The sequence below is a fragment of the Anopheles marshallii genome, chromosome 2, assembly GCF_943734725.1.
Source record: "Anopheles marshallii chromosome 2, idAnoMarsDA_429_01, whole genome shotgun sequence".
Taxonomy (NCBI): Eukaryota; Metazoa; Arthropoda; class Insecta; order Diptera; family Culicidae; genus Anopheles; species Anopheles marshallii.
The window spans coordinates 23750738-23771812 of NC_071326.1; the positions used below are offsets into that span (position 1 = coordinate 23750738).

The 21075-nt window shown below is 44.4% G+C and overlaps 2 protein-coding genes across 2 annotated transcripts; one reads left to right on the plus strand and one right to left on the minus strand.

Moving 5' to 3' along the window:
• The first annotated feature begins 500 nt into the window (after positions 1 to 500).
• On the plus strand, positions 501 to 1575 carry LOC128710511 (valacyclovir hydrolase). Its single transcript, XM_053805567.1, has 3 exons — positions 501 to 1062; positions 1156 to 1411; positions 1485 to 1575. The coding sequence occupies exons 1-3, from the start codon at positions 501 to 503 to the stop codon at positions 1573 to 1575; spliced, it is 909 nt and encodes a 302-aa protein (XP_053661542.1).
• A 976-nt stretch (positions 1576 to 2551) lies between these two features.
• On the minus strand, positions 2552 to 4476 carry LOC128707407 (anosmin-1). The gene is made up of 4 exons (XM_053802360.1): positions 4318 to 4476; positions 3684 to 4239; positions 3273 to 3490; positions 2552 to 3196 (listed from the first exon to the last, which is right to left on the minus strand). The coding sequence occupies exons 1-4, from the start codon at positions 4474 to 4476 to the stop codon at positions 2552 to 2554; spliced, it is 1578 nt and encodes a 525-aa protein (XP_053658335.1).
• Positions 4477 to 21075: the final 16599 nt, after the last annotated feature.

A 21075-nucleotide genomic window follows, 5' to 3' on the forward strand; every position in this document is an offset into this window, starting at 1 on the left:
TGGCTTGGGTTTTTTTTGTTGCTTTGTGCCTCTTATTATGGGTTTGCTACAACACAAATTATCGAAATAAATCCACCTCGAGGCCGTTTTACATTCAATGAAAATTATATAAAGGGCAAATGCTGTTCTGCTGCTGAATTCTGTGTTGTGTAGAAATCTTGGTTATCCATTCAAACATTGAATTTCGCCATTAAAATACCGATGCTTGCCATCAACATGTTTTGTAGTAAAATCAAGCAATATTTAGGTTGTGTTTGTCCTAATTTTGAAAACCTATGCAACGAAAAAGCTCGCTCCAAAGACGTCTGTCATATGCCTTTCTGCAAAAAATACAAAAACATACACAACAAATGCTTATCAATTGCATCAGAGTTGCGTTGCTACCAGCTTTGTTCACGATTGTTTGTCTATCCATAGTGCCAGAATAATTCACTGTACCGAATCGGGCCAGTGTCCGCTCTAAACAACACACAGCACAGTACAAAACAGCGGCCGTCAAAATGATGCGTTTGGTAGCGTCTTCGGCTGCTGCGCATAGCGGTTTGGTAAAACACATCACCAAAACAACATCGTTATCCTGTTTTCCCTCGTTCTTGGTAGGTATACCGGCACGTTCGTTGTGCAGCACCGTTCCGATGATAAAGGAACGCCAATTGCAAATCGGGCCGAATTCCGTGCACTTTGTCGAAGCCGGCCACGGAGACCGGGGCATCATATTATTGCCCGGTGCGCTCGGTACCGCTTGGACGGACTTCAAACCACAAATTGAAGGTTTACCAGCGTTGCTTCCACATCATCGCGTGATTGCCTGGGATCCACCCGGGTACGGTAAATCTCGCCCACCGGAGAAGGAATTTACGACCGACTTTTTCGAGCGCGATGCGGCAGCTGCCGGTGAGCTGATGCAGAAACTCGGCTTCCAGCGGTACAGCATCGTGGGCTGGAGTGATGGTGGTATAACTGGGCTGGTGCTAGCAGCCAATCAACCAGACCGGGTGGAAAAGTTGGTTGTTTGGGGATCGAACTCCTACATATCGGACACTGAAGTCAAAATTTACGAAGGTATATTGAAGTATTAACCGGAAGCATGAATATTATGCCTGTAAATAGTTGTAGTTCTTCAGTAACGATTGCATTGTGTCTCCTTACATACAGACATACGAGATGTTCGGAAGTGGTCGGCAAGAATGCGGGAACCGATGGAGCTAGTGTACGGTGTAGATCATTTTCCGAAGCTATGGTCGGCCTGGGTTGATGGATTGGTGCGTATCTATCACGAGCGCAAAGGTGACATTTGCTCCGGGAAGCTGAAACACATCAAAGCCCCAACGTTGGTCGTACACGGTGCGAAGGATCCGATGATCATTCCCGATCATGTGCCTTATCTCCTCAATAACATCAGTAATACTGAGTAAGACCTTTCTATAAACTTTGATGCTGCAACTGTTTCGTTCTTAATTTGAGTTATGTTCCCTATTCCACAGTCTGCATGTGTTCCCCGATGGTAAACACAACATTCATCTACGCTATGCAAACGAATTTAATACCATTGTAGCCAAATTTCTCCAGGGTTAGCGTAGTCGGGTGGTTGTTCTTCTGTTTCCTATTGTTACGGTACCGAAAGCTATGTTTTAGCCATTGTTTGTTATGTTATTCTAGTGTCAATATAAAATTAAAATTGGATGAAGTTTTCCTTTATATAACCGTTTTCTAAAAGATAGAGTAGTGTTTCTTTTCATTTGCGTATTTGTTAAACTTTGTCACTGATCACTGGCACTCCGGTGTAGGTAGGTAGGATATCAAGACGAAAATAATCCATCACTGAATTATGATATCCGTCGTGAAGAAAGTTCTATTCTAAGTCGTACCTCGTACCGTGGGGTTATGGCTTCATTTACTAAAAGTTTACACAAAACCGAATGTAAATTTTATGAAGTAAATAATCCAATGATGAGCGGAAAAGTAAAAAAAGAATAAAACATCGAAAATTCATAGCAAGTCAACAATTTCCTCGGGATGATTTAGCCCAGGAATGGTGTGTGTCCTCGAGAAGGGTTTGTGTCTCGGAAAAATTGTACTAAAAGTTTGAAATGAAACAATTTTTAATACTACAGGGAAAAGTGAGAGTTTACAATTTAGATTGGCGTTTATCAAAACCAAAATGTTACTTCACTGTTAACGAATAATGTAAATCGACCGCCAAGATAGTCAAGATATGTGCTCTATCGTTAGTACAGGGGCAAAAAACGGATGATGATTTAACAACGGTTTCGGATGAGCAGTAGTAAAATTTTGAAGCATATTTTTTACTGTAGTAGTGATCTTTTTCTCAACGGTCACAATCACATATATGTTAATTATTTCAACTAGACATCTCTTAGAATACAAAAACATAGCTTAAAAATCTAACGATGGCAGCTCAATTGATCTATGGTATTTAAAATGGCGACAGGAAAACATGGGACAAGGAGGACAACCGGAAATGGTGACAAATTCTATTGCAATCATGCAACACAGCTAACATCAGCAACAAGTGCTCTATTTCGTACACTCAAACGTTACACTCTGGTGGTAGAAGCTGTTGATCGCGAAACTTTTCACATTTGGGTGTTGTGAACGATCGGACAATGTCGTAACCGGGTGTACTGCGTCGATGTCCTCCTATTCGTACGCCAGCCGTGTACCGGGTGTTGAATTCCAGCTTTCCGAACTCATAAGCATTGCGTCGCAGAACAACGTCTTGCCAATGGCTGCCAGGGCCGGTTGTTCCACGAGCAATGGTGAGACATTCACGATTCCCACGACAAATGTGCACACGATATCGGCCATATCCACGCTCGGACCAGCTCAGGCGCACCGCGAGCCCTGATCTTCGGAGCGCAAACTGGTATCGGATTGTGCCTGCCGTGGCCATCCCATTAGCGATCATCCGGCTGCCGCTGGATGCTGCCGGTGAATGTAAGCCTTCTTTGAAGCTTGGATGGCCCTTCGGCCGTCGATATCCGGCATCACCCATAAGCAGATTGTCCAGGTTAACCGGACTTCTTTCCTGGCTGGACGCCGTAGCAGACGTGTTCACCAGCAGATGGTTGGCAGCAGATTTGAGCCGCCGCTTGCCATAAACACTGATGGCTTGAATCTGTAGATAGTAGTACCGGTCCGGCAATAGTCCCTGGATGTCATAGTGTCGGGTAGGCTGCAAGGAAAGCGAAAGGCAAACAATTAAAATCCTTCCGTACCTTAGACGCTGAGACGTAGTAGCCATTACTTACAGCCGATATAGTAGCCATCTCCTTGAACAATGATGAGTTGTCCGTCTTCGAACGATTACTGGTAAAGTTAAGGTAGAGACTCCAGCTGAGTTTGTATTTTTCCACCGGAAGATCGGAACGCGGCAAACTCCAAGACACACGGCAGGTGTATGTTCGGTTTTCGGTCAGGTCTAGCGAACCAACGGTGAGACTTTTCGGTGGTTGTGGTGGATTTGGCCCTGAAGATAAGATAATGTAAGAGGCTAGATTAGGTAGATGAAATTTGTAATGTACGGATCTTTCCACATAGTGGTGCTATTCTCCAATAATTCCCAACGGGATATGTCTCAAACCAATGTTTTGACCGCAGCTTTGAAACATGTCAGATCCGCACTCTCAAGACACTTCCCCCATAACATCTGCTGCACGTACTTTTGCTCAGCTGAAATTGGCGCGACGGTGCAGAGTAGCCACGAGTGCCCATCCCGTTGACAGCAGCGACCCGCACCTGATACCACCGACCCGGCTTTAGCTTTATTTCCCCTACGTAGCGTTTCACCGTGCCCATATTGTACTGCGTGAACGTTTCCAGCAGATGCAACTGCCAATCATTCTCCAGCTTGTGCTCCGCATACGTGGTGCCAATGTGAAACCGGGACTCGGTGATGTAGTACGTCGGGCTCTGTTCGTTCTCCACCTTCATGTCCCACTGGATCTGGGCGGTGCGAAAGACCCGACCCATCTCCATCAGCTGCACATGCGTCGGTACAGAGGGTAGGCCCGCGACACGCTCCAACCCGTGCGGGCTCTGGCAGCTATGGCCACACGAGTGTTCGCAACACTTCTCCACACCCGGACACTTGTAGTCCAGTCCATCGCAGGTGTTGAGACACAAGCTGTCGAGTTTGGTCGGTGGTTTCGGTGGACAATCTCCGTACTTCTTGTACGCGGAGTTTTCCAAATAGTTGCGCATGCACTTGCTGTAGCACTGTAGGGGAAGAAGAAGGTTCAATACAGTTGATTTGATTTACACTTTAGTGGCAGTTCGTCTATCAACAATGCTTACCTGCTTATCATAGGTACAGTTTGACCGACATCTCGCAGTGAGTAGATTATCGGTGTCGTTCATACTAATTAAGCTAGAAGCGAAAACAGCTAACGGAATGTAGAGGAAAAAGTGTTGAACTATTGCTAGTTTCAGCAGCGTTACTTTGCCTTGGTGCATCTGCAATGAAATAAGAAAACAACACACATGAAACTCTTTTATGAAACCTTTTAAGAAGTATCAAAATTAGATAGAATTTTTTTTGAAGTGTTCTTATGGAACAATATTTTCCATTTCTAATCATAACCAAAATGCCAAGTATAATCACAATAAAGTACAAGGACACTAAGAAGTTAAATGCCTTCTATCAGATCAAGATATCATTTCCGCATGACCATGGTCATCATCACATATCAGGTGAATTTCAGACTCTCTAATGCAAAACTCTGTGGCGGAGCTCGGTAGTGTCTTGGTAGTGGCGTCGCACACGACAGGACCGGTCCAAAGTCCCATCTGAACCAATCCCTCGTAACATGGACTGACTATCTACTACCAGAAATAGTAGGCATGGTCTAGTAGGTCGTTACACCAAGAAGAAGAAGAAGAAGAAGAAGAAGACTGCACAACTCTAATGCTACTACCTACGATATAGGCACCTCAGAGATTGCCTCTTCTACCTCTCAAGTGAAAGACGGCCATTGGAGACCCGATGCTTTAAAATTCCTTTTCCCTATGTTAGCTCAGGCGTTGGCACATACTGAACAACTTAAAGAAATAGCTAATCGTCCTTCGCAAATACGCAAAGTATATTTGTTTGGAGAATTTACGGTTAAAATATTGTTAAATTTTGTTTTGTTTGTACTTGCTTCTGCACGAGAAGCTGACCCGATATAGCAGCAACTACAGGAAAACTAACCAAAATAGTAGCAGCACCCGTAAGGGAGTATCGATTGATACAGGTGGCTGTTTGTTCCCGGCTCATATATCGCCCAGGGGTTTGCTGCAAAATGCGCCTAGAATGCGCCAACATATCCAAAAGCACCCACCATTCTGTATGATTGCAGTTTGAAGTATCAGTTGCCAGCCACAGCGGCACAAGTTCACGACCGACGTATCAAACCACGGCGTACACATTTTGGTTGGTTGGGCACGGGTTGCCGGAACAGGAAAACAGTTGCATCACGGCGTTGCTGCAACGGCACGCGTTTTGTCCGTACCGTACCGTAAATAGTGCACCGCCTGCACATTGATCGCAAGCGAAAAGGAAAACAAAAAACGGCAGACGAAATGTATAAATAATCGCGACAAAATGCCCCTGCAAACGGAGAACCACATGCGAACCACAAAACGTCACCCAGAAGCACCATAATGTGGTATCTCGAAACGGTAAAAAGGTTAAATTTAATAGCCTCATTTTAAGCGTTTTGCGAACATCGGTATTCGCGCCCGCTGGTACGCTGGTGAGCGACCAGGCGGCGTGAGAAAATGGCCGTACGCAACTTCGAAGGGCCGCGACCTCGGGTTCAGGATACACCGCAGTGGTATCACTTCGAATCTTCCACGCCCTTGAGCGTGGTCAACGCGACTCATTTTACAACCAGTATGCAGACTTTGACAAGCAAAAACGTAAGACAAATAACTGGTCGGATTCCAGCTACCCGTCCTCTAGGCCTCTTGCACTGCAGCCGGGCGCGTAAAGGTATTGTGTAAGTGGCATTTTTTATTCTTCCCAAGTTATGTTGCTTTTATGTGCATTTGCTTGGCGCAAATTAGTGCAATGCGATGTAAAAAACAAAAATTCCCCTGCCTGGGCACATTTTTCGCCACCGTACCGGGGAACGAGAGAATCCAACACGCGGCACCGTGGTTGGATGATGGACGGCGGACGGATTTTATGTGCTAAAGTTAATTTGAAAGTTGATCGATACGGTGTAATGCAATACGGTGCAGTTTTTAGCGTCATTTATGCGCGTGGCCATCAGTTGCATCAGTGTTTATGGTCCGGTGTATTATACCTACCGCTCAATGCGTTGTGACGATGTGCCACAGTGTTGATTTGTCAATATTTTATTTAATAAAACAAAAACCTGGTTTAAATAAAATGTTTTGCGATATGAAACGATGTTATATAATACAGAATGAATTTAATTTAAGTAAAAACTCTATGGTCATGGGCCGGATGGGATTTTGGTCCGGACCGTTCGTGTGAAGACCGGTGCCGCTACCATCTATGCCACCGGTCCACCAATCTGAATGTTGTACAATTTTTTTGTGTGTTCAGTTTCCATGTTCATTTTTCGCTTTATTTTGCTCTTCAGCCAGACTTCACGGTCTTGGCCTGCTGCAGGAGTCCAATAAGCCGCTAACGGTCGAGCACCATCGTAGGCCAATCTCGGCCTTTTTGGCGGCCGTGTTAACACCTTAACTCCATCCCAATGTGGGCCTACCACACCTCCTCTGTTCATGTGGACGATCTAAAGGGATTTTACGGGCCGGGTCGTCCGGTATCATTCTCATGGCTTGGCGCAAAGTTCGTCATAGTAGCGGCACCTTCATCATTATTCCACACATACGGAGCCAAAAAGCCTTCTGGAATATCCTTTCCTATCCTTCCTTTCAAGCGAAGATGAGTGGTTTTTTCTCAGTTTTAGTTAATGTCCATGTCCACGTTGGAGTGAAAATAGCTTTAAAAGCTGAATGGGAATGTTTCAATTTTCATCGTATTCTAAAAACCCTACGTACGATGACAGGAAGTGTATTAAATTATTTTCAAAAATACAGAATTTGTATAAACTGTAACACATTAAACTTTAAACTGCCTTCAAAAGGTAGCACTCAGTTTTTGGTCTAGACGATTCAAGAAGTCGTCTTCCTTCCTTCATGGGCACAACAACCTCAATAGGGGTCTAGGCCTGTTATTTATGGCCTTCTTTGACTTTATTTTCCCGTAGTTGGATAGTCAGTCCTGCTCACGGAGGATTAATGCGGATGGCATTTAGGACCGATCCTGTCGTGTGAAGACCGGCGCAGCTATCGACACACCTCCGGGCCGCCCCATAAAGCAGTTGTCTAACGTAAGTAAAATTTTTTTTTGTATCCAAAAAAGTACAAACCAAACCCATATATTCCATTTTCATCATACTTTTTTAAACTAATCTTTAAAAAGATCTGAAAATTCCGTTCTAAATTCTGGAAATTCTGAAAATGTCTGTTTCTTTGACCGACCGAATGTATCACAAACCCTCAATTGTTCATCAATTATGTTACAAACGAAAAAGAAATTGATGATAATTTTATAAAGATTGATTGACAAGATTGATAAAAGCTACCAAAAAACAATGCAATCGTTTGCAATAATTTTACGTTTATGTTAAAGTAATGTTTAACATATTTTTTTTGTGGCACCACAACCACGTATTGGAGGTATTGGATTGCGCTTACTGGTTTTCCTTGACTTTGTTTACCCGTCGGCGTCCCTCCATACAGCCCGGAAGAGATTCGATAACGCTCCTCTCGAGCGAAAGGCCGGCGCCGCTACCGACTATACCACTGGGCCGTCCAAAAGGTATTTGTGCTTATGGTTGGGAGCAGATTTGTTAAGCATCTTGCTTTCCGCTAAGCATAATTAGGTAATTATGGCGTACATTTTACTCAGAGCTTCAGCATTCTTCTGCTGCTACATTAGGTATAGATACGCATATCTCTGAAGATCACGATCGCGTTCAAGCAAATTATCATTCTTTTGCCCTGTTTTGCATACATCGCACTCGAGATCACAACCACGAATCAAGGAATGAAGGATGATAAATAGCGGCGCACGCAGTAAGAGTTACCGGATGACCCGTCATTGCGCTCTTGGAAAAGAAGTAACAAAGAAACAAGAATACTCATGGAAGCGCCCGTCGTTGCTCGTGGGAGGGCTCCAAGACGAAAAGAAAGTCATCCCTTACCTTGACCTACTGAGCGTGGCGTTTCGTTGTTCCTTTGGCACTGCGGCACACTGCAACGTGTTGTGTGTGTGTGTGTGTGTGTGCTATTGCATGGAGGGCCACCGTGTGTCGGTGTGTGGTCTCTTCCCAGTGTCTCGGATGCGTTCGCTGCCGCAGATCGAACTCGCCACCCCACACTTCACCAAACAGAAGAAGAAGTTGTGTCTTGTTCTGCACTTGTTTAATTTATTTCACCCACTGCAGCACCGCCACGCCGCGCAGGAACGGATCGGACACTAACCAAAACTTGCGTCGATACAATTGTACCTCACTTCGACACTCCGGTCACACTACTACGCGCGATACACATATACACCTCACATCGATCCTCGCGGGGGAATGCATTTTTACTGCATCGCAGTCGACTGCTTTCACGACACGCCGTATCGTTTATCGGGGTTGCATAAACGGACGGGAACAGCACGTAGAAAGTGTACAACTCCCTTTCGTCGTGCAGTTTTGCGAACCGAAAGGGTATCCAACGTATGGGACGCGTCCGGGACGCACAGCCTCACCGAAGGCGAAATGACCACTTAACGTAAGTACACACTGCAATTAACGTGGGTTTTGTTGCAAACATCTTTCGAGGAGTACACTTTTACAAGCACCGACCGGCAGAGCGTTGTGCGTTTTTTGTTTTGTTTTCACCACGCACTCGGCCGTTGGTGTTATGGTGCATCACCGGGCGAGATAGATCAGCGTTCGATGCCGATGCCACTGTACCGTGTTTGGGAGGCGGGCGCCGTTGTACATCCCCTTACGATGGGATCCACCCCGTGTCGCATGACAATCACAGCCCAGCGCCCCAAACTTCGCAACGCACTCGAACGTGGAACGCCCTCAAGCCTTTCGCACCTGCCACACAACACGCTGCCGGCGATCCTTATCGGAAATCTTCGCCCACCGACATCTAATTATCCGTTGCCCGGCTAATTCTGCACGTTTGCGCTAGCTTTTATCCCGATCGATGGGAACAGCACCGCGCCCGAAGGCTTTCGGCGATACCGCACACAACCAACCCGAAATGACACACGGGTTGAGTAAAATTAAAAAAAAAAAAAACAGACACACTGAGCACACTAACGCAAGGGTAGCGCCAACACACAGCACAAATTGCATCCACCAGCGTCGCCACCGAAACAGGGAAAACTGCGAGCAAGCGTGCAGCCCGGACACAACCGCGAGGCGACGATGTCGATGGCAGAATGAAGCCTTTCTGTGCGTGGTAGCCCTCCAGTGCTGCCCAAATGTGCTGCTTCTGCTGCGCTGCTGGTGCATTGGCGCCAATAGTTGTGCGAGGGCAGGCCTGTGTAAATATGAAACCGACATCTCACGTTCGCAACTGTGATTGCACAATGCCTTTTGTTGTATTCATTTTAACAACATTACGAATACTATAAGCAATATACAGTCTTTTCCCGAGCTACGCGACACTCGAGTTAAGCGAATCCCAAAATGTTGACAATTCGTGTATTTTTGTACGTGGAATTATAATTGTTTAATAATAATAATAATTATAATACACTATTGCTTTTTTTGTTCAAAACTTGCAATACGATTATTTTTGATAATGCATTGCAATCGTTATTCATGTTTGTAGAGTTTTTTTTAACGCACAGATAAGCATTCCGGTTTCATATTTACACACATACGTGAACGAGAGCGAATTCGTTTTGCGTATGCGCTCAGCAAGATTGGATTGCTCCCGTTCTTGTACTCACTGCTTCTCTGTTCTATTTTTTCATCTCTCTCTGTTTTTCTCTTCCACTCTCTCTTTCTTCCTTTTTCTCCTTTTTTTTGGTTTACATTGATCTTCATCATCATCGTCATCATCATCAATACCAGATCGTGCGTGTTTATGCTTCTTTCTCAGCATAAATGTTCTTGCTAAATGGCCAGCATATTTAAGGGGAGATCGCGAGAGATCGTGTAAAATCCTAGCCACTAGATGCTGTCTGCGGCACTAACAGACATTCGCCAGCGTTGGGCGACACCCTTGCGGAAGTTTTCAAGTGGCGTTAAACTGGTGCTTAAAGTGGAATTAGATGGAATCCTACACGGCAGAACATAAGAAGATGGGAGGTGTCATTTTTACAGATGTAGTTCTTGCTTCTGGTAGGTCTGCTGACGAATGGTGTGGTGCGCAAAAAAGTTATACTCTTTGCAAAATGCATATATATTTACTGAAGAGATTGAGTTATGAAAAAAAAAACACAGTAATGGTCATAACTTTAAGTATGTAATGTTAGGTCGTCTAAGTTAGCTAGTATTTTGCTAACTTATTCAGAGCCTTTTGGTTATTCCACACCCGATAGAAAACGCATAACTTCATTGAAACGAATCTCGCATCGATTTATGCACTCCTCCTACCATCCAGCCATGCAACGTTCGCCATAGTTGCAGTGACAAATTTTGACCGCACAGATTCACCGTGTTACCGAACGCGGGGACCCACACGACAGAGCGGACGATTGATTGATGAAGGATCGATTGGAGCAAGCACGTTCCCGGCCACTCGTCTCCCCTCACATGCAGCCGGCCGGCAGTCACAGGTGCAGCATTAAAGTGCAGCAAGTAGCACCGGTTTGCAAGATGTTGATGGCGGCGGTAGTTGTCGGTACGAACCATTTTCCGATCCGGTTGGTTGTTTGACAAATGACACTCATAACATGCCCGCGTACTCATGTTTGTACCTTCACCATGGGGCATTGCTGTGATAGTGACGGATTTCCGTTGCATGTTTTAAATCGCGTGTGTATCATTTTTACCACTGTTCGGCCCGATTTGCTGTCGACCGCAGAGCGTGTCCCGTTTCGGACGCAAGAAAACTACACGGATAAGGCACTGCGGATGCCATCGAGCTGTTGGGTGGTGTGTGGTGCGGTTGTTGAAATATTTTAGACTTCTATTTGCCATGACTTGCATAAGCCGTAATCCGTTAGCATTGGTACGCGACGGGGCAGCATTCTAACCGGCGACCAACTACCCCAAGTGTGCAGCAGTGGTTGGAAGAAAAAAAAAAGAAACATGGTTTGGGTACTGCTTGATTGGTACTACTGCTATTGATTGACGTTTTGCGGTTAGCGGTTAATCATCGACCTGGCCAGATATCGTTTCGTGCGCCTGTGTTTGGATGGTGACTCAGGGAAAGGTTTAAAAATTGGTTGATTAGCTTTAAATTGTTCACAGTATAAGTAACAGCAGCAGCAGCAGCAGTAGTAGTAGTAGTAGTAGTAGTAGTAGTAGTAGTAGTAGTAGTAGTAGTAGTAGTAGTAGTAGTAGTAGTAGTAGTAGTAGTAGTAGTAGTAGTAGTAGTAGTAGTAGCAGTAGTAGTAGTAGAAGTAGTAGTAGTAGCATTTACAGTCATTTCCCGAGTTACGCGAATCTCAAAATTTTGACAGTTCGTGTAATTTTGTACGTGGAATTTAATGTTTTTTTTAAATTGCCATATTTCAAATTTTCCCAAAAACACGTTACATTTTATTACTGTTACCATTGATTTTGGTGAAAATGTACTCTAATTGTCGAAATAAATGTACAAATATCAATTATTAATGTGCTTCGTAACGTGAAAAGATCACTGAATACTAAATATAAACTAAATGAATACTATAAATAATATAAATATATAAATGGTTATATATGTTCAAGTTACGTAAAAATTCCAGCTACGCGGATTTCTCTGACCCGCATTATTCGCGTAACTCGATAAAAGGCTGTATGTTATTATTAAAGAACTAGTACACGGATAGTACTCAAGATGCCTTAGCTTTGCAGCATTGGGGTTTCGCGTACATCAAACCTCGGGCGAAATACCCTGTTGTACTTAAAGGTTAGTTAAACGCAAAGGTTAGTGCGTTTTATTAGTAATTACTTTGTAAAAAACTTCCAAAAGCTGGCATATAATTTAATGTTTCTTGGGGATTATATAATGGAATTATCGGAAGAAACTGGACAAGTCAAAAACAACTAGCTTGGTAGTGTCCAGTGTTGCAGCATTGATTTTACTAAAGAGTGTTGTATAATAAGTGGCAACTTACTTGATAATAACCGTTATAAAAACGGATTTTTTATTAAACGTATTTATGATACTTTTGCTTTGTTCTTTCACCGGAACTGATTAGGATTATTGACGATGACGGTCGACTGCGCGCATTGGTCGATCGCTGACTTGACCAGAAATCAATCCAACGAAAGTTACCCGTCCAGCGACTCTTCTAGGGTCGTCAATGTGCCGGAAAAGCAAAACGCTACGAGGTTCCCGACCACGTTACGACTGCGGTTACTGAAACGTTACGTCAAGGCAGGGAATAAATCAACCGCAACCGTCACCCCGACCCATCGGAAACAACTTCGGGCAAGTGACTTCATCCTCACATGCGTTAGAAAACGGTCCTTTCGTCGACGGCCAGGGCCAGCCACGTTTGCAAGCCACGGGCAAAACCCACCGAAAACACCCGGCTCACCGATTGCCGCCGCGGTCCGGCTGCCCCGCGGACGGTGTCGTGCTCTTGCACTTTTTGTCTTTATTATTTATTCCCGGCTGCCGACAATGGGGTTGCGACCGTTCGATTGCATGTGCGACAAATCTTAGACATATGCTTGTGTCCGGTACGATGTTCGCACCCGGTAGGATGTTGCCGGCTCGAGGTAGTTGCCTAGCCGTATAAGTGTCAGGAAGCCCACGGTCAGTTGCGAGTTGCGACCGACTGCACCAGGCGGCAGCTCTGGCATTAATGTGAATTTTAAGTATCATTCTTTATGATACCATAAAAATAAACCTTTTTTTTTTGAAAGCAAAATGAATGGAGGAAACTAAAATTCTAAACAAACTAAAATTAGAATTAACTAGTAAGGGTTAAATTTAATGAGCTCATCGCTTTAAGCGCCACCTACCTTAAGGAAGGTTACTAAAGCCAAACAAAGCGACCACAAGCATGCACAAAACCTGTAATTTCCTGTTCAGTAAATCCCCAATCCTTGACCACACGACGCCACAACCTTATTTTCCATATTCGATGGTGATGAACTTCACGAGATGCAAATGCATATTATATTTGCTTCACCGTGAATCACTTACAAAAAAGGGAATGGTGTTCTTGTGTTGCCGCTGCTGTTCGTACTACCATCGTGTAATAAAACTTACTATAAAAACTCGATGTGAAATAAGCGCAAATAAGATCCCAAAATAATGAGTTACAGTGGAATAATTGTGACCGACCCGAACACACCACGCCAAACGCAATATCGACAAACGTTGCATTACAAAGTCGCTATCGGAAGAGAAAATTGAGTCTTGATGGAGCAATCGAAACGCAGAAGCAAACCCATCACCGGGTGTGTGTTTGATGTTGGAAATATGGCCACCGGCGAAATCAATCGTTGTCATCCGTTTGGCAGATTGCGCTTCAATCATAAGCACGGCGCAGTTCTTGTACTTTCGCGACCAATGTGGGTCGCATTCGCATTCTGTTTGTGTGCATAAGGAAATTAAACGATTCCTGCTACGAATGAATGTGCACAAATTGCTTCCCTGGGAAATCCTGGTGCGGGGAGGAAGGAAGGATCGGGACGACAGCGGGCGAAACACATTCGGCGAGCAAGCGGTAGGGTACATTGGTTTATTTGGAACACTTGGCTCGCTCGGGGCCATTTGCTGTTTATGTTGCACACGCAGGGAAATGATGCACCCGTACCCGGGCACCGCTGGCTGATGATGCTGCAGTTTGTGCAATAAAACCATCGAAGCGATTGGTATGCGAGGGATTTGCCGTGTTTTTCTTTTGCTTCCGCGCCTAACGCACGCACGTGCCTCCTGCCTTCGATCCTGGTCGGACCGGTGACAAATGAATGCAAGCGTCGAATTCAAGGGCTCAAATCCGCAATCACCCAAAGGGATGTCTCCCACGTGTGTTGACACAGGGTTTTCCCCCACTACAAGGTGGCATGGGGGGCGGGGAGTGTTTTTGTTTGTTTTGATTGGCACATCTGCATCGGGTGCATCGGAGTGCTGCCAAATGGTTTTTGCTGTCCAAGATCGAGGTGGAGGATAAATCGGCTTCAAAAGCTTTCCCTACACCACCCCTCCCCCTCCCCCGCCCCCCCTTTGGGTTCGCTTTTACCCCATTAGGATGGAAATGAGAAAAATGTGCAGCATTGTCTTAATTTTATTTCGCCTCTAGCATATCGGCGGTAGAATAATGGACCAAACGATTTGCTTTCTAAGCAGCGAGCAAGAGAGTACTTTTCAGTGACCCACATTTTAATAGCAGGGGCAGAAAGCATTTGCTCACAATCCTGATGCACTTTGCCATAGCAAAAACTACCCATTAGTCATCATTGCATGCCACCGCAATGTTTACCTTCGCTGTGCTGGTCTGCATGCAATTAGGGTGGAAAGAAACATTTTGTGTTGTGTTTTTTGATGGATTTTGTGTTAGTTGCGAGATAAATGTAGTGGTGTGTTGGGTGAATGTTTTGCGAAGCGCCATTTCATATGAATCTTCACTGTCGATCATATTCAAATCAGGTGTCGACTATTCTCGAAGTATCATGATTGCTCACAGTTTCAGTTTCAAGAATCCTCTAAATTTCTAGATTGCTAGAATATTGGTGGTTTGAGCAATTTTTTTCATAGGTTTTGCTTCCTTTATACGAATATTTTCTTTTAAAAGAACGAACTTATGAATGTTATAAAATGTTGAAGATATAAGCTTCTACCTTAATTCCACTTAAACCTTCCACATTTTACAGGGTTTACCTGTTTAAGTGGCTAAGTTGAAGCTATTTTTGAACTTTGTTCAAGTTAAACTGGAATGTGTCGAGATAGACTTAGAATGCTTCTCCTTTTTTTAAACTTGTCTAAATTGACAAATTGAAGGATTTCAAGTTAAACTGGACTATATACACGAAGATGTGAAATCTTTCTCGGGATTTTCCAGATAAAGTCAGCTTTATGATTCAACTCACACACTAATAAATTAATGTATCTGGATCCAAGTCTATATATTTCCCTTCAGCTCGAAACCTGTCTTTACTCTGCCTATAGATAATGTCACAATCTTTAGTAAGTAATGAGTATAGAGATACTTTTATTACATTTTGGACGTTTTTATTCTTATGCTTGACAAACTAACAGAGCCTCATTGGGTCTTTAGTTGATATATGCTACAACAATATCTATCGTTAAAACCACTGACCCATGCAACTCTTGAAGTAGAGCCAGCACATATTACTTCTCAAACAAAGAAGCACGGTTAAGGATACTGTAAACAAGAGAGTAAAATTAGCTAACATTGGTCTGGGAACGGCTGGATTGCGATGGCAGCAATACAAGGTAAGAAGGAAATAAAAACCGAGAGTGATGAAGGTTAGAGAGTTAGAATATCGTTAGCCTTGAACTCGAACCACCGTTGCACCCGGGACGGCGACAGGGTCCGGTTAGCGGTTGGCAGATCGCAGCGCAAAGAAGCAAGAAATGCAGCAGAAGATCACCTGAAGCTTCCCTTTTTGGAGCTTCGTCAAACACATTCCAACCGTTCCCCCCACAGCGTACGTCAGGCGGGGAGGGCTATGGTCTGCTCGGTCTTTAGCTTTTCATTTCGACCATGTACGATCAGATTGCGATTCAAGCAAGAAGGATACGAGCGGGAGGAAGACAAGCAGAAAGAGAAACAAAGATGCAGACAAAGAGCAGTGATGAAGCGCGTGGAGATGGGCAGTGTCCTGGATGAGACGATGCACTTGACATAGCCGTTGCTACCGTTGTTAAACCCACTTAATCACACAGCCACACACAAACATATAGGCACGCACTCGCAAACTCGCGCGAGGTACCGGGCGACCCCGTGTCCCGATGGGCACCCTTTCGTAAGAGCTGTGTGTGCGTGCGCGGTGATGGGCCCTCGAGAATGTGTAGATTCCCATCGGTATTCCCTGTCGGGGCTGCATTTCCGAGGGCGATGATGTGCTCGCAGTTTGACGTGCGATGACGGCCATGGGGGTCGCGTAGCAATCGCAACCAAAAAGTGGCACCGTGTGTACTAAATTCATGGTGATGGAGAGTGAGTGTGAAACAAACGCAAGAAGACAGATAAAACGAGACAGAAAGGTGGGTAAAATCTCCATCCCTCATCTAATGCTGTCAATCATGAGGATGCTCGCGTCTTTCACCATAACAGTCAGAGGTGTCAAACTCAAACGAATTCTTGTAACCAGATTGACAAACCCTGCCCGCAAAGGATTCGGTGGTAGCTACCTGAGATTAGTGCATTTATGACCACTTACCTGACTTAACTTCCACATCCAGATCTAATAAAACTGTTTTCACACCTTTCGTCAAACGAATGGTATCTGTTTACATGGGCTGATGATATTTGACGTTCCTGTCCTATAAATCATCCGTTTTCTAAGCTTGGTGGGAAGAGATAGAACCAAACTGTAGGAACAGCGCGGAGCAGTAGCGAACTATCCAAGATTTGTTTTTGGCTAAAGGAATCCTTAAAGAATTAATATCGCAATCGGAGAGCATTGTGGAGAATGCTTCAACGGTTGAAAAATTGTTTAATATTGTTCAATTCATATCAGAGTTTAAACGAAGGACATTCAAGAGTCCGAAATTGACCAGATATTTTGCTTTGACCAAAACTCCTGAAGTGCCTAAGGGTATTTTACCCTGTATGGTACATGGCTGGCTGTGAAATTATACTTCATATCCCAATTTTGCAAAGAAAATGGATATGCAGGGGTTGCTATCACAGCGCGAATGCATGGCCACGTGCTTCGACGTTCGGTTTAATACTGGATGTTGATATTGATGTTGATGGATGTTTAATACCGGTGTTGATAAATTCAATGGGACCGGTCCACCATAGCATAGGGGTTGGACTCTTTGCGACCCAGCAACAGCTTTTCGGATAATTTAAATATATAGATAGAGGGATGTAAAGAAAGTGTGAGAAAAGAAGACAGAGTTAGACAGCGAGAGAGAGTAATAGCGTGGAAAAGAGAGAGAGAAAAAGTTGAACGAGCTATCGACTGTAGATCAAATGAAAATCAGGATGAGTGAGTGAGATCATTCAACGTATAAGTTCGCTTTACTGAATCTCATTTTCTGCTCTGCCTTATAGCACATAATTCCCCAAAATAGCAATACTTTTCTCTGCCCAATCATAACCAACAGCACAAATACGGTATCCGCTATCAAGAGAATTTTAGGACGTGCTGAAATGGAAGTATGGACTACATTTTAGAATTTATAATGACTTATTCGCTTCCTACCTGGCAATCTCCCCCATGTACCCTGCCACCGCAGGGCCGTTTTGGTGGTGGCACTCAGTTGCGAATGATCTCGGCAAACACCCACGGTGCGGTTGAGGGGGTGCATGCCAATGTGTGCGCGTGTGTGTTGTTGTTTGCCGTATTTTTGATGCAGCGTTCCTCTCTGGTTTGCCATGGTTCGAGATGCAATCGAACGATTCGGTGGGATGTGTAGTTTGCTATTTTGCTTTATTTTTTACTTCAGCAGTTTCGGGTGCACTACGGGTGCGGTGCGGTGGCAGCGAATGAGCGGAACGAGACGAACCGATACGATAAGTTTGGCAATTTCATGAATCCTTATACAGATCGGTCACTTCGTTCCCATGGCAGTGAAAATCGCACCAGAAAATCGAACCAACCGTACGGAAGATCAGAGGATCGGCCACAAAAAAAAACTGCACACACACACACCCTCTCCCATACACATCCAACAGACGAAATAAAAGACACACAGGCTATTCACCTTTTTTGCTTGTCCGACATGTGGCAACAACGCCAAGAAGCCGATTAAGCAGAAGCATTCCCGCGGGGCGCTGTTTCGGTGCATCTTCAGCCAGGTGAATTAGCGTCGTGTAAGCGGCTGTCGGTGGCTGTTCTGCTTTAATTTGTTCCCTTCTCATCCCTGTCCCACTCCATCTGTGCACTTTTTTTTTATCAACCTAATTCACAGCCGCCCACCCAGCGTGTGTATCGAAGGCAGGGTCTGTTCGTGTTTTTTTTTTCTGTTCGCGATGGACGAGATAGCAACTTGCTCCGCATTCCCACGAACATTTGGTTCGTGTTTAGATTCCAAAATTGTACGGTGCTGGTGATTGGTTGCAATCGGAGTATCGTTCGAGATTTAGTTTGTGAGGGAAATGCTGGGATTGATCCAAAACATGGAAAACGGTATCTATTCTGTGCGAAGCTTTTTCGAACTCACACTTAACAAAGCTTGCTGACATGAATTATTTGTCAGTTAAGAAAGATTTTTTTTCGTTTAAGAAAGAAAGGAAAACAATTCTTTCAAAAGCTCAAAAGGAAGATCAGGATCAGAAAGGAAGGAAGAGATCAGGAGATCAGGAAGGAAGACCACACACACCATCACATGTCCCACTTCAAAAATGTTCCCAACTTTATCATTTCATCCCCAACACTCCCGGACTTTGAAATAGTGGAATCTTTACGAGCATTTGAAAGTTGCGCACTGATGGTAGCACAAAGCATTCTGACAGCTGATTTTGATTATAATTTACCATAAGTCGTGCTAGGAAAAAAGAATACCCTTCTTCTTCTTCTACTTCTGCTTCTTCTTCTTCTCCTTCTTCCTTTTCTTCTTCTTCTTCTTTAGTACAACAATCTCTAGAGATCTAGGTCTGCCATTTTTTGGCTTTTTTTAACTTTTTTTAACTGCAGACGGTGATTGGTCCAGTTGGGATTTTTCACTGGTTCTATCGTGTAAAAACTGGCGCCGCTACCAATACACCACCGGGCCGCCCCTAAAGAAAGTTTCCCTTTTCCACCTTCAAATATTCCACTTCAACCTGAAAAGATCGAGTAACGATACGAACTATCTAAAAACCCAGTAAATTAGCGCATAATAGCACACTCCGATACCGCGTGGAATTGGTAGGGACACCGGCTAGTTGGACCACTGTCGATAGGTTCAAGTGCTTAAACATGTAAAATGAATCGACTGGATTCACTTCAATGCCTGCTTGGTCCTCCTTACAATCAAGATGAGATTGTGAAAATTATACCAAATCAACAGATGATAATGCAATTTTCAACACGCTCCTAATGCATCCTTTTAATAGCAGTCTATCTGATTGACAAAGCCAAGCAAACATTCCCCTTTATTTCCAGGCCGCTTTCAAGCTCGACGCATGTCATTTCGTCCTAAACTGCCTTCACTCGCCTTCCGATGCTGCACCGCAATGTTGGCCATATCGGATAGCTGTCAAAATCGATCCGTAAACGTGTTTTGTCACACTCCGTGCCTCAACGGTCCGGGTTCCGAGCCGAGGATAACAAGAACGAGGACAGAGCGTTTTTTTTTGTTTCGTTGTTGGTGCTGGAAAATAAAACGTATAAAAACAAACCCCAAACCGTAGCCAATCGTGCGGTTTCGGTGCAGTTTTGTGTTCTCCGGGAGGAGGCTCTTTTTTTTTTATTTGTGTGTTCTTGTCGTTGCTTAATCCTTTCGGTCTTATCGCAGCGTACCATAGCCCGGTACCCCGGTCCATCCGTGCCTGGGTCCGGGACCGATACGATAGTTATCGTATTGCAAATGTAATCTTGGCAGAGGGAAATTTAACGGCACATTGACATCACCTCAACCGTACCCGGCGGCGCCGTAAGGGCGATATCTTAAGCACTTGTTCATTTGCGGTGTTTCCCTTTTTACGCTGAAACGTTAAACGCGACGGTGTTTTGGTGACGGGACACGCAAACCCTGCACCGCAGGGGAAGGGTCCGGGCCATGGGGTGTGATTGGCTTTTTTATTTTGCTTTCTTTGGTCCATTTCTGTGGGATCGGTTTTGGGGGCCCTTAAGAAAAGCGTACCACGGGGCGCACGAGCGCACAATGGCGTTATGATGTACCCGGGCTGTGTGTGGTTAGCGTTTGACGGCATCAGAGGAAGCCAGATGAAATCGCAACCCCCCGGTTTTTTTGGTGGCCAGTCCGGCAAACCCGAAGGTGGTGACGTGAAGCAGGCCGGTCCCATCCCAGAGGTGAAGGTTATGAGGTTTCATGGCAGGCAAAACGGGCGAAATGGAGTTTTATTATTAGAGTTTTACTAAAGAAAATAGTCTTTGTCCAATAAGTAGTCCAGGAATGGCTCTAACCATATGTTTTACTACGAATAATCTATCAAATTTTATATTTACATATAGTTTTTTTGTATTAAATTAACTATAAGTTATTCATTCGAAATCGTATGAATTTTTAGATAGCTAAAAGTGGAAAGCTCGAATTACTTAATGAGCAACGAGTGGAGTGAAAAATTGAAGAACAATGTGTTGAATATGTTCTAATCACATAATATTTGGCTTATTTTCAATACTTATTCTCGTGCTGCGTAAAAGGAACACAACATATCGTATCAGGCTTTTCTCCTTCCTTCCAATCGATCTTCCGGATGCCCCAATACATCAGACACAATGCGCAAACGATAATAGCACAACATAAAACGACGCGAAAGAACGGACAAACGATAGCAACAACAACAACAACAACAACAGCAAAAAAACAGCCACAATCGGCCTCCCCGGGCCCTGATGAACCCGCCCGGTGAAGGCGCCGCACATTTAAATCAGACCGACATTCCTGGACGACTCGAACACGGCGTAAAGTGTTCCTGTACCGACGTGTTACATACCATGCAGAGCCATTTTCGGCACGTTAGGACAGCGTCGCACACCGGCGAGTCGTTTGGTAGGTGAAGATTTACCTTTCTTCTGGCACGCATCTCGGACACACACCGCCGGG

Coding starts and splice junctions, on each gene's coding strand:
- LOC128710511 (XM_053805567.1), top strand. CDS start 501: ATGATGCGTTTGGTAGCGTCTTCGGCTGCTGCGCATAGCGGTTTGGTA. Junction 1,063..1,155: donor TGAAGTCAAAATTTACGAAG/GTATATTGAAGT, acceptor CCTTACATACAG/ACATACGAGATGTTCGGAAG. Junction 1,412..1,484: donor AATAACATCAGTAATACTGA/GTAAGACCTTTC, acceptor CCTATTCCACAG/TCTGCATGTGTTCCCCGATG.
- LOC128707407 (XM_053802360.1), bottom strand. CDS start 4,476: ATGCACCAAGGCAAAGTAACGCTGCTGAAACTAGCAATAGTTCAACAC. Junction 4,240..4,317: donor ACTGTACCTATGATAAGCAG/GTAAGCATTGTT, acceptor CTTCCCCTACAG/TGCTACAGCAAGTGCATGCG. Junction 3,197..3,272: donor AGATGGCTACTATATCGGCT/GTAAGTAATGGC, acceptor CTTTCCTTGCAG/CCTACCCGACACTATGACAT.